The 13,866-nt window shown below is 40.8% G+C and overlaps 1 protein-coding gene across 1 annotated transcript; it reads right to left on the bottom strand.

Moving 5' to 3' along the window:
• Positions 1-4,324: 4,324 nt before the first annotated feature.
• LOC138311127 (nucleolin-like) lies at positions 4,325-5,893 on the bottom strand. The gene has a single exon (XM_069252580.1). The coding sequence runs from the start codon at positions 5,872-5,874 to the stop codon at positions 4,978-4,980; it is 897 nt and encodes a 298-aa protein (XP_069108681.1). The 5' UTR covers positions 5,875-5,893; the 3' UTR covers positions 4,325-4,977.
• Positions 5,894-13,866: the final 7,973 nt, after the last annotated feature.

Here is a 13,866-nt window from a genome sequence, read left to right as displayed (position 1 = left end):
ACCGCCGACTGCCTCGACGATAGCAGGGCGTGGCCAATCCCGAGGGGGGGATGGTGTTGTCAGTACGTGGTTCTAAGGCTAATGTACTTTCAGGCGGCAAATCTTCAGGGATGCCAATTTCTAAGTATGACCCTGGCCAAACGACGGTTGAAGCTGTTTCAACTCTCAAAACCTGAGCTCTGACTCGATGATTGGTGCCTTGGGTCTTTTCAACAGGCAGTGGCCCATAACGAACAACGACTGACTCACCTATTGTGATTTCGCGGTGTTTTTATCATGTTAACTTCGGCACCGGTGTCTAAAATGATTTGAATGGAACTATGTTGGTGGAATACTTTCATGTGGGATGACTGCTCAGTACTCACGCGGCGGGCTACTGTTATTGCACGTTGATTATAGGCGAGGCCTGTGTCGCTCTTAGTGCTAATCTCATACTCATTATCCTCATCCTCAACACAGTCACGATCATATTCGTATGTGTCTTCAGCGTACGCTTGACGAGCTCTTGTCATAAAACGGCGATCCTCTTCGGGGAGGAACTTGCACGCACTCAGGAAATGGTTAGTGTTGGCGCGTCCTGCTTGTTTACAAAGAGCGCACACTTTGTTTGGGCGTTTCGGGGGGAATGACGTGGTACGGTGCTCTGTGCTTGGAGGTCTAGGATTTGGTTTGTTTCTAAAAACTGTCCGTAGTAACTTGGATTCTGCTGTTGTATGAATTTCATCTAACAGGCTATCGAGGGCTTGCGATATTTCAGGTTTCAGGGTTGCGAGTGTTTGCGAACGTAAAACTGTGCCATAGCGCTGTTTAACAAGGGCTGGTAGGTCTTTGTGGATTAGTCTGAGCCAGGTGAGAACAATTATGTTTTCTACAGTAGGCGACATTTCTTCATCTGCCTCCGGAATTTCCCCATTATGCCAAATGTTTCCATCAGAACGCAACAGGTTGTCCTCTATAAAACTATTCAATCGTTGAAAAAGGTCCTCTGGTCGCTCGCCAGGCTCAAGGTAGATGATATTGAAGTCCAAAAAGTGTGACCCTGTTGACTGAAACCCATAGTGCATTCGGATAGATTGCCAAATTGTCATCATTGATATGGATTTTGAAACTATAGTGTTTCTTGATATAACCGGGCAAAAATTAGCTATCTGTCCGAGCATAAGCTCAAGGTGAGTTACCTTTTGTGCTGCTGATAGGCGATTTGCTTCAGGGATAGGCTCGGCGTCGTCAACCATACCCCGCAAAGGATTGTCCTTACTTTTCCTTCCCCACGTGACACCGTCAACGAGAAAAGGAGCAAAGCTCCTGTCAAGGGACAATGTGTACTGGAGATTCTGTCTCCATGCTTCAAATGATGTAATTGTTTCCTGTTTTGTGAGGGGCCATTGTTTTGGGGCCCTATTTACGGCCATGACTATGTGAATGGTGTGTTATTCACGCGTATATACAATGTTTATGTTACCGATTACAACAGTTTTAGCACGAACTGTGACTATCTTTGCAGCTTTTAGCGTGGCGAAATTGTCATTTAATACTTTCCTTTGTTCATTAATAATGTCCTTGAGACGTAGGTAGGATAACCGCTGCCACCACGCCAGTATACAAGATGACATACGCCAGACAATCTTCGGTAAACAACTTTATCCAAAAGCACATGGTTAATATACAACGAGAGCGAGACTTCCGCCAAGGGCGATAACTCTACTTGTACTAAATTAACTAAGGTCACACACCGCCACTATTATACAATAATGCTACTAACACTACAACTATATGTCATGTGATATAATATGGTGGCGCATCACAAACAAGAGTGACACAATAATCCATCTAACATTTTAAGCACAATCTCCTTGATCATCTGTGCATTTTCGCTGAGATAATCACTTAAAAGTTATGCCGATAAATTGATTGTAGAGTGAAGATTGATCTGTAGGTACGAACACCTTCATTTGTTTATAATCACAGTCTAGAAAACGCTTGAATTGTTACGTTTGACTTTCGCCGCGTCATCAACTTTCAAACTGGTGTAGGGGAAGCAACTCGTATTTAAAAAATGTATTTCATGTAATTTGAAGTATTCAAACGATTAAAGTTATTTTTACACAAAAATAAACCATTAATATATAGTTTTACGGTAATGAAGTGATATATTTAGTTGAAGATAATGTGTTTAAATTTTGAAGCGAGGGCGAGAGCCGCCATATTGCACCATAATAAAATTTACTGCCCCCCTATAAAGTGATAGGGGTCACCACGTGACGGCTCTCCGCCAATCATTTGGGGACATTTCTGTCCGAGGTGCAATAAATATAGATATAGACGTGTGAGTCTGTTTTCATAAACTGACTGTCCAAATCTACTGTGTATTGCCACCTTAGGGCGATATCTCATTTTCACTAAGCTTCTGTTAGATAAAGATTTTAATCGTTCGTTAATATAATGAACTTCCGTCAAAGCATCATACATATATATAGTCGCATTGGTATCCAGATGTTTCGCCCCGAAGTTGGTTGGCCCCAGACGTTTCGCCCCAACTACCGGGGGTTAGCCCCAAGTGGTGAAATAAAAATCGACGGTTCGCCCTCAACATGAAATTGTTAAAAATAAACTATTTATTTCATATGATTTGTCCAGTTTTATCTTCTGTATATAATGTATGGAGTATCTGAGTATTGTTGCATTTTTTAAAACTGTATCAACAAGGAAGTAAATCCTTGGTATCAATAAGGGTACATGAAAGTTTATTTACCAGTCTGGCGTGACTAAAAAAAGTCGTCGGAGCTACAATTCCGTCACATTGACCGTAGTGTTCCAGCGGTGAAAATGTAACATTTCCTGTGTGCCATGTAATTTTATAATTAAATTCAACTATATCAAACATTTTTAACATAAAATTATTATTTATTTACCCACCTCCATGTCAGAAGATTGCAAAAAATGTTTCGGAACAGGCTCCATACAAAATCTATAAGAAATTAGTCGCAAGCGATGGTTTCGAAAACCATGCAACAGATTTTCCACGGAATGTACGTCAGATACAGAACATCAAGGCGGCAGTGACGGCAAAAGTAGGTTAACAAAGGACTCAATAATGAACCTACATGAAATGGCCTATGAAGACAACGAGTTCATTTGGCATGTCCAGACTTTCCCTGATTTGATTGTTGTACATTTGTATGTGGAATGAAAGTCATGCTGGATATTTTGTCTGAAACTATGTCCTGGAAGAGACCAGAAAACTACTTTCTTATGATGTTGCTGGGTTGGGTTAGGTCCCAGATGGTACAGATGATATATGTGCTTATTGACAAATGACACACTCCATCTTTTAGGTCATGATTCTTTATTCTCTATATATCGTAATCGAAGAAGCGTATAAACGTATAAACGTAGAAGCGTAGAAGCGTAGAGTCTGTAACAGGATAAAATAAGACTCATTAAGTATAAGTTCACATTTCAATAATACATAATAACATAACATTCATATTAATTATACATACATACAAGATCCCTATGTAGCCTACAGTATATCAACATCAGATTCACAATATATATAAATAATATCAGAGTTAATCTATTTATAAACTCCAGAACAACTATTATAAATTAGACTTATAATAAATACAAGGGGAGACAATCTGTTCCCTCTATAATCTAAAATAAGGGGAGACAATCTGTCTCCTCTATGATATCAGGGGGAGACAATTCGCCCCTTTACAACTATACAATAAATTACTCTCGTCTAAGGGGAGATAATCTACCCACTTAGACACTATAACATATAACACTATCAATGCATTACTTACATCATATTCTAATACAAATACAAAGATATACACATTATATAAATACACACCTGGCTATGGGCCGACTCAATTAGGATTCGATCTTTGTTACATTTTGATCTTTCGACCCAGGGTCCTATACATGAATAAAATATATAATATCACAAAAAGGTCTAAACTAATAAAATATCTCCATATAAAACACTAATTTCCCATCTCTATGATGGTTATAATAGAGATCAATATATACATATCACTTTATATCAAATTGTCTATATAAATAGACAATTACTCTTAAATTCAAATACATACTTATGCTTTCACAACTTTCAAGTCAATTCAACTTATTCAAAAAATAGTTTAACACATTCTGATAATTTTACCAAAATAAAGCAAATAAATATAAATAATTTACTTTATGAACATTGCACAGGATATACAATATTAGTAAGAAATAGAAAAAGAAGACTTACAGAAGTAGAAGAATTTCCTCATAGACAAATCCAGATTTCACAAAATGTCTGATCGACCAAAACACAACTGTTCTCATGAAACTCTCTCTGTGAACTGCCCACAGACAAAGAAAGTTCTCCAAAGATAGAATTTTGGAGGGAAAGTTTGACCAATAAAAACACACATTATTATATCTATAAACCAATAAAATCAATAAAAACAATCAGCTGACCAGCCAGGTAAGTCACCTGACTGGTACCTACCCACACCTATAGACAAAGAATGTGCTCATCCATCCATGCACTCTCTCATTCCAGGTAATATACAGGTATACAGGTATACAGGTAAACAAGACAGTGACATATAGACAGTACTGGGACAACACATACATGTAGTGCAGGGGTGCAGCTTAACTTATTACTATACATCAATACACTAATACTAATTACATAAACTAATTAGTTACTTAATTAATTACATAATTAATTACCCTGCCACATTCTCCCCCTGCTTAAGGATGTCGTCCCCGGCATCTGCAACTTTTAAAACAAATAATAAAGAACGATTAATCTGAAATTAATAATACATCTTAATTCTTCTGCATACCTGAAGAGAAATAAATTCAGTTAATAGCAGAAATATGATAATATTATTTCTGGACTTCTCAAATAAAAGACATTTGAAACATTAGGCAATATTTCTATATAATCATAATTAAAACAATGATAAAACAAATTTAATCTGCATCATTATCTGTGATAACCTTCAGAAGTGCTCGAGTGAGGTCACTCTGAGCATTCTGGAATTCTCCAGACCTGGCGAGGCTTCTGATGTAGTTAGCTCTACTGACCCAATCTGGCTGCTGACTTAGGACATACTGCCCACTCTGCATCCACTTTGGTTGCATCCGTGTCCGTCTGGGTCGAGAGGTCGCTTCATCAAGGTCGAGGTCACCTTCTGGTTCCTCCTCTGACGGAGGATGTTGGACTTCTGCGTCCTCATTAGTCTCCTCTTGAACATCACTCTCCTGATCTTGCTCCTCCTCTGTTGGTGGATGCTGACTCTGTCCATCCTCCTCATCCTCCAATAACTGGTCGTCACCAGTACTCGTGGGAGCATCATCATCGTCTTGGTGGTCCTCATACTCCTCCAAGGTCACTTGGGGGTCAACCACACTCTTAGGAGTTACTTCTAATGTGACCTCTTCATCACTGTCGTCCTGATAGGGGTCATTATCCTCCATCACAGTGATGTTGCGGTGTTTTCGCCTCGGTGCAGGTTTCGGCCGTTTGACACTGGTGTCCGGTTCCTTAGTTGGTTGGTTTAATTCCAGTCCTACTGGCAGTAGGAGATTTCTGTGCAGTGTTCTCTTTCTCCCCGTACCATCCTGTCTCTGTACTTCGTACACTGGTACTTCATCATTTGGTTGCCTCAGAACTGTATAGAGTTCTTCCTCCCATCTGTCTGCTATCTTATGCTTTCCATCGAAAGCAACCACCTTAACCAGTACCCCGTCGCCTGGTTGTAGCACCGCACCTCTCGCTTTAAGGTCATAACCAGACTTCTGTTTCCTCTGTGCCTTGTTGACATGTTTCTTGGCAAGGTCGTAAGCCTCCTTCAGGCGGTTCTTCATCTGTTTGATGTAGACTGATGTCGGCTCTGTCCTTCCTGAAGTTTTGGTTAGACCAAAGGCAAGGTCTACTGGCAAAAGTGGTTCTCTCCCAAACATAAGGAAGTAAGGTGAAAATCCAGTACTCTCCTGTTTTGTACAGTTATATGTGTGTACCAATGTCGGAACGTGAGACTTCCAGTCCTGTTTTAATGGGTTTTCCAGAGTTCTTAACATTCCAAGGAGTGTCCTGTTGAATCTTTCGCAGATTCCATTTCCCATGGGGTGATATGGAGTCGTGCGTGACTTGCTCATCCCTGTTAGTTGACATAGCTCCTTGATAAGCTTCCCTTCAAAATTAGGACCTTGATCACTGTGTATCCGCTGTGGGAGGCCGTAGTGAGTCACGAAGTGATTAAAGAAAACTTCGGCCGTGGTTTTGGCGGTGGTGTTCCTCGTTGGTATGGCAACCGCATATCTGGTAAAGTGGTCCACAATGACCAAGATGTTCTGAAATCCTCCTTTAGAAGTTTCCAAGGAGAGAAAGTCCATCGTGACCAGCTCCAGAGGCTGTGAAGTGGTGATGTTGGTCAATGGTGCCCTATCCGTAGTCGTTCTCTTATGGCGACACCTACTACAGAAACTTATCCATGTTTCGGCATCTTTTACCATCCCTGGCCAGAAGAATCTGTTCCTCAGAAGTGAAATGGTACGTTCTCTCCCTTGGTGTCCCATATCATTGTGTAAATATTGCAGAACAGTTTTCTGATGGATTTGTGGCAGGACCAACTGTTTAACCTCTTCAGTCTCCATAAGTACTTTTCGGTACAGTAATCCGTCCTCTATGGTTAGCTTATCATAGTTGTCGAGGAGTTTCTGGTGAGTCCTTATGCAGTTTGGTGGAAGATCCTGTTTCCTTGGTTTCCTGGACTCTCTAACCTTAGGTAGCCACCATCCTATTATTGGATCATTGGCTTGATCTTTACGGAGACTTCTTACAAGATAAGTCTTAGGCTCCGCTCCATTGGCATCTATAAGATTGCTGTCGGTTGTCAAGCATTCAACGTATGGTGGTGTCGCCACATTGCAGCAAACTGCTTGTACAGATTCCATTTCGATGACTTTGTTGCCCTCATCTGTTGTAGTGGTAAGTCCTGGTAGTCTGGACATTCCATCAGCATCAGCGTTGCTGGAACCCGGTCTATATGTGATGGAAAAGTCATATGCTGCTAATGCTGCAACCCAACGCTGAGATGTGGCATCTAGCTTGGCAGAGGTCAAGACGTATGTCAGTGGGTTGTTGTCTGTAAAGACGGAAAACTTGGAAGCAACCAGGTAGTCGTGGAACTTCTCACAGACAGACCACTTAAGGGCAAGGAATTCCTGCTTGTGGGCGGGGTATCGCTTCTCCGTCTTACTAAGTCCGCGACTGGCATAGGCTATAACCCTCTTCTGATTGTCCTGTTGTTGGTAGAGGACTGCCCCTAACCCTAAGATACAGGCATCAGTGTGGAGTATGAAGGGCTTGCTAAAATCTGGATAGCCGAGGATGGGTGGCGACTGTAGTTGCTCCTTCAGGCTTTTATAAGCTTCCTCCTGGGCTCCTTCCCATATCCATCTAGGCTTGTCTTTATCAGCTTTGTTGCCCTTCCCTTTCCTAGGTGCTGGTATAACATCTGTTAAAGGTCTAGCAATCTTGGCGAAGTCCTTTATAAATCGGCGGTAGTATCCGACAAAGCCCAAGAATTGGCGTACCTGCTCTGGTGTTGTAGGGGTCGGCCATGTCCGCACCTTCTCCAGCTTTTCTGGGTCGGGTTCCACACCGTCCTCTGATACAATGTGTCCTACGAACTTGACCTTCTTCATGAACAGGGAGCACTTATCCGGGGAAAGTTTAAGACCCTCATCCTCAAATCTTTTAAAGATGGCATTGAGTCGCTCCATGTGTTCCTCGTACGACTTGGCGAAGATTATGACGTCGTCCATGTAAACGTAGCATATTTTCAGGTTCATATCCCAGAGAATATACTCCATAAGGCGTTGGTAAGTCGCAGGGGAGTTAGCGAGTCCAAAAGGCATCCTAACATACTCGTAGAATCCTAGTGGTCCTACCGTGAATGCTGTCCTTTCCTTATGACTCTCCTCTAATTCCACCTGGTGGTACCCTGCTTTCATGTCGACGGTGCTGTAGTAGCGGTTTCCTCCTAAGGCATCTAGTATCTCCTCTATACGTGGGAGGGCATGGGCATCCTTAATGGTCCGCTGATTCAGTTGCCGGTAATCCACGCACATACGGAGCTTGCCATTCTTCTTTCTGCATAGCACGACATTCGATGCCCAAGGTGAGTGCGACCTTCGTATTACTCCGCTCGCTAATAGTTGCTGGAGGTGATTCCTAACTTCTTCAAACATGGCTGGAGGTATCCGGCGATGTCTCTGTTTGAAGGGCACCTCATCTGTCAGTTCGATCCTGTGTTTTATGGTACTTGACAGGCCAAGGTCCGTATCTGAAGTGGAGAATATGTTGCGGTATCGGCTCAGCATCTCCTTAACTTCTGCTACCTTAGTCTGATCAAGGTCTTCTTTACATATGGTCACTTGGTCCAATATGTCGGTTGGTGTTTCATCTTCACCTGTGTCATCCATTCTCCCCTCGACTGACACTGGCTGGATTTCGCAGAGTATGGCTCTCGGTGATATGGTGACCGTCCTAGTGCTGACATTAGCTATATGTATGTCCAGTGATCTCTTCTCCTGTGGTCCATATGAAACAAGTGTGGGTGTGATATCTAAATCATCAGGTATAGCCGATTCCTTGGTAGGGTGGACCATTGCACAAACCTGCTGATATCCAAGGCATTTGTCAAGGTATCCACTTAAAGTGATGTCGGTATTCGGCGAAATGGTAATTCTTTTATTGCCAGCTAGTTTCACAAGGGCGAGTCTATGGTGGTTCCTCTCTAGCTCCTTGTCTCTAAGATGCATACATCTGAAGGCGAGGTAATAAGGTGTTATAATATCCGTGTCTTGGAGGAATCTCGCTCCATGAATTTCTCTCATGCGAGTCATCAAAATATTCAGGATGTTGGTTCCAATCAACAGTGGGACATTGCTGTTGTAGTTACTGTCTGGAACAACGAGCAGGACACAAGACTCCACACGCTGGGTGCCGTTAATCCCATTTACCTCAAGATCAACTTCTATAATGCTGTCGTATGGAAGTTGCTGTCCATCAGCACACTCAATGTTGAGGACGGTTGAGAGTGGCTGTATATGAATGTTGCTCAAATAAGTCTTATGAAAGTGCCGGCTGATGGTGGAGACTGTTGATCCAGTGTCAAGTAATGCCTTGGTATCCTGTCCTCTCACCTTCATGCTTACTTCATTTGCCGTTCCTAGTAAATCTGGTGTCTGGGGGCGAGTCATCTCACTGCCGTTCATCTGCCCCCCGATGAAGGCTTCTTGGCGTTTAAATGATGTTTAGAGTGATCCATCCTCACCTTACAACCAATGCGTAGGTGTCCGGGCTGGTTACATCTCCAACAAATTGGCTCATCTTTTTGATCGACATCTTTCCTTACGGTCTTCTCTGTACACCTGTTGGTTCTGTCGTGACCTTGGGCAGGGGCTTGTACCTTGGTGTCTCTAAGTCTCTCGACCTCTCCTGCCAGCTGATTGATCATTCCCTTCAGTTCCTCAAAGTGGCATTTCTGATCAATGGCCGCCTTAGCTGGGGTGGTTTTCGCAGTCTCTGCTCGCCTCTTCTCTTGGTCTTTCTCTACTCTGCGAACAGCTACCCTCAATCTGTCGAAGTCCTTTATCGTCTCATAGAGATAGCCAGTAGTATCCTTTAAGGCTCCCTTGAGGCCACTCCAGAACATCTCCCTCAACATGTTGTTCTGCTCCATGGTGGGGAAAGGGTGTGTCTGGCATGCCTTTGAGATGAGATCCTCTAACCTACAGCCCCAGGTTGTGACATCTTCCTCTTTCCCTTGCCGGGCACTGTAGAAGGCAGCTAGGACTGACTCTGGCTTGTCAACAATTCCGTAAATACTCTCCATCTTCTGAAGAAGGTCCTCTATGGCAGTTCCAGATCCTAGTCTCATGGCTATCCTGCTAGCCTCACCTCTCAGTGACCGTCTGACTGCTGCCGATATCTGGTCTGGTGTAAACTCTTCCTTCTGTAGAGACTCCACCTCATATCTCCAGAGGTCATAGGTGACATCTCCCTTTCCATCGCCAGAGAAGATAGGAAGTCTTGGAGGCTGGGTTACCAGGAAACGGGAATGGGATTCCTTCTTCGTGGTCTTCCTACAAGTGTCAGCTTCCGAAACCCCAGGCTGGGACGTCATATGGCTACGGAACCAGGATACAGTCTGCTCCACTGAAGAGGCTTCTGGTCTAACCCTCATCTGCTTAAAAGCTGCGACAATGTTCATAACCTCCTGTGGGGTTAGCTCGCTGGGAGATGTAGCCTGGTGTGGTATGTCCATGGTAATCTTGGAGTCCTTTACAGTGGAATTCTCATCTAAAGACTGGCTGTCATCGCTGTCCAAAAGCTCTATTTCCGTATCCGACATAATTCCGGAATAATGTGTAGATGGTATAACAAAATACTTACCACCTGAAAGAAAATATTTACCACCTGAAAGAAAATATCTATCGCCTGAAAGAAAATACTTACCAGCCAACACAGAAAATCCTTTGCTCAGCTTAAGTAACGCTACGTGACAAGTAACAAAATCAGCTCCGTGTGTAGGTCGGCTATAAAAACTATAAGTGTTGTAATGGAAGATATGGTAATAATCAAAAGAAATAACTCTATAATTAAAGTTATTGCTGTAAACAGTAGAGTTCCTGAAATCAGAAATATTACTTATTACTAAGAACACAAGTAATACAACAACAATGTAAATGTGCATGTGAAGGGATGGGAATGACATACAATCACTCAAACACAAATACAATCTCACAGACTCTTACCAAATACAACGAAGCAGATAAGAAAAATACAAACGACTGAAAACTGAACTCCATAGGTCTAGAAGCCACACAGTAGAACAGAATAGAGCATAGTAGAACAATAGGATTAGCATGTATTCCTGTATAAATAACCCTATCAAATTTTGAAAAAAAAATCAGAAAAAAATTAAATGAATGGTAAATAGTGATAGAAAAATGAATAAATGAATAAACAAATATATAAATGAATGAAAAAATAATAATAATACCCAAGCAGACAACGCTATAATACAATTATTACATAAATAAATAGACTAATTAAGACAAGGTAATTGTTACTGTGTACAAATACTGATAAAGTCTACAAGTACATAAAAAGTTATCAAACAAGAGTTGTGAAAATATTTAGTAAGTAATTCTAAATACAGAATATTTCCTATAATCCAATATCAACACAAAATAAAGAATAAATAAATGTCAGTTTCTAGGCAATAATGTCAATAGAATGCACACGGTTCACCATCACATCTGCAGCCTCACATAAATAAAGTGTCAGTAGTATCATGTGATCCTCTTCTGGCGTAGCGATTACGGAAAAGTCTGGACAGGTACATGATGTAACACCAAAGTCATCTCCACAGAACAAGTTTCCAATGAGTCACGATAGACAAGCATATATATATATAGTTCACAGGTTCACAGTACCTTAGTACACATCAGTAGTTGTGGTTCAGCATAATCCGGTATATCTGGTATATGTCTCTACTTCTGCCATCCTGGGTCCCTACATGGGCGCCATTGTTGCTGGGTTGGGTTAGGTCCCAGATGATACAGATGATATATGTGGTTATTGACAAATGACACACGATCCATCTTCTAGGTCATGATTCTTTATTCTCCATATATGTACAAGTGTACATGCGTATAATCGAAGAAGCGTATAACTGTATAGACGTATAAACGTAGAAGTGTAGAAACGTAGAGTCTGGCTATGGGCCGACTCGATTAGGCTTCGATCTTTGTTACATTTTTATCTTTCGACCCAGGGTCAGAAGTAGAAGAAATTCCTCATAGACAAATCCAAATTTAACTAAATATCTGGGAGACCAAAAACACAACTGTTCTCATGAAACTCTCTCTGTGAACTGCCCCCAGACAAAGAAAGTTCTCCAAAGATAGAATTTTGGAGGGAAAGTTTGACCAATAAAAACACACATTATCATATCTATAAACCAATAAAATCAATAAAAACAATCAGCTGACCAGCCAGGTAAGTCACCTGACTGGTACCTACCCACACCTATAGACAAAGAATGTGCTCATCCATCCATGCACTCTCTTATTCCAGGTAATATACAGGTATACAGGTATACAGGTAAACAAGACAGTGACATATAGACAGTACTGGGACAACACATACATGTAGTGCAGGGGTGCAGCTTAACTTATTACTATACATCAATACACTAATACTAATTACATAAACTAATTAGTTACTTAATTAATTACATAATTAATTACCCTGCCACATTGATATCACGTTTTGCTTGGGAGAGTTCTATGTGTCCCCTCTTCTGTTCCGTGTTCCGCTATTTGAGAAAAATCCCGTCGGTCCGGCTTTGTTCATGTAAAATGAACGGAAAACTCAATATTGTACACGGAAACCTATTTCAAGTGTTTACAACTCAAGTTAAGCGTACAGCTGGGCTGCCTATCGTCGTTGATATGGAACAAGGGGTTGTAAATGCCATTAAAGGCAAGACCAGTCTCATCATTGCTTGCTGTTGGCGTCATCTACGCGAGGATATGACGGATGATAACAGACGGAATTCCATTAGAGAAGAGAGTCCGTTACACCAACGACTTCTATTCTTTGTTGAGATCCAAGAGTCAAGAAGAATACGACAAACAAATGGCAAGTTTGTCACCAGAATGGCTATGGAATATAAACAGCATTTTATAAAGAATGTTGAACCAAAGCTCGAACATTTTGGATTTTGGAACATTAGGTCCAAATTCTCACACTAATATACGGAGAATGGCCTCACAACCAATCAAAGTGAAGGGTTCAACAGGCTTTTGCATGATATGCAGAACTGAAAGGAGGCTCTTATTGATTGTGTAATTCAATCATTCAAAATGCCCCAATCATATTTCATAAATGAAATAAAAAGAGGAAAGGCTGGACAACTTCAGGCTAGCACGATTGTAAAGAGACAATGCTAAAAATAAATGCCATCAACGATCATGATTTCCACCCACAATGCATTGGGATTAGCGAAGCAAACGCTGAAAAAAGAAAGAAGGTTCTATGCGGAAATTGCCAAGCTAAAAAAAATAAGATATAAATAAAATATTGATCTTTATCTCATATGTTCCGTTTTCATTCCGCAATTTAGTATGTGCTGTCATTCCGTATTCCTTATTTAAATATGTTCCGGTGTTCCGTCATTCCGTCGTTCCGTGTTTTAGTAAAAGATGTTCTGTATTATTCTGAATTAGAGTCTGCAAAAGCTTTGTCATGTTTACGCTTTTTCATTTATTTATCATCAGACTATGTTTATGACACTTTGTCTTTATATAATATGGTCTTAATATTGCTTTTTACGATCTCATATTAAAATGCTTCCTTTTAACTCTTAACTTTTAACTTTTAATATTAGTGTATAATCTGTCAATTTTTACTTTTTGCTATGTTAGCATATATGTACATTACACTTATCTGATAGTGTTTTAATCCCTACCTTTAGTAACACAGTGTTTGTACAAATTCTAGTGTTCATGTTTAACTAACGTTTTTGTTTTACCCTTTAATTTCTGTGATATGGCCTAATATTAGTCCGCTAAACCTGCCTATATTATTAGGCTTTTTTTATTTTATTTTTTTTTTGCCTAATATATAGTCTATATATTAGGCAAAAAAAAATTAAAAAGCCTAATAATATAGGCAGGTTTAGCGGACTAGCCTAATATATACAAACCTATATCTTTTGATTTTCCACATTTTGATATAACAAGAGCTAATGTTATTTGTAGGAAATATGCGACTTTGAA

Source organism: Argopecten irradians, chromosome 1 (genome assembly GCF_041381155.1).
Source record: "Argopecten irradians isolate NY chromosome 1, Ai_NY, whole genome shotgun sequence".
In the NCBI taxonomy this organism is placed as follows: domain Eukaryota; kingdom Metazoa; phylum Mollusca; class Bivalvia; order Pectinida; family Pectinidae; genus Argopecten; species Argopecten irradians.
The sequence above is the reverse complement of the archived record's forward strand: the minus strand, read 5'-3'. Positions and strand labels throughout refer to the sequence as shown.

Coding starts and splice junctions, on each gene's coding strand:
- LOC138311127 (XM_069252580.1), bottom strand. CDS start 5,874: ATGAAGAACCGCCTGAAGGAGGCTTACGACCTTGCCAAGAAACATGTC.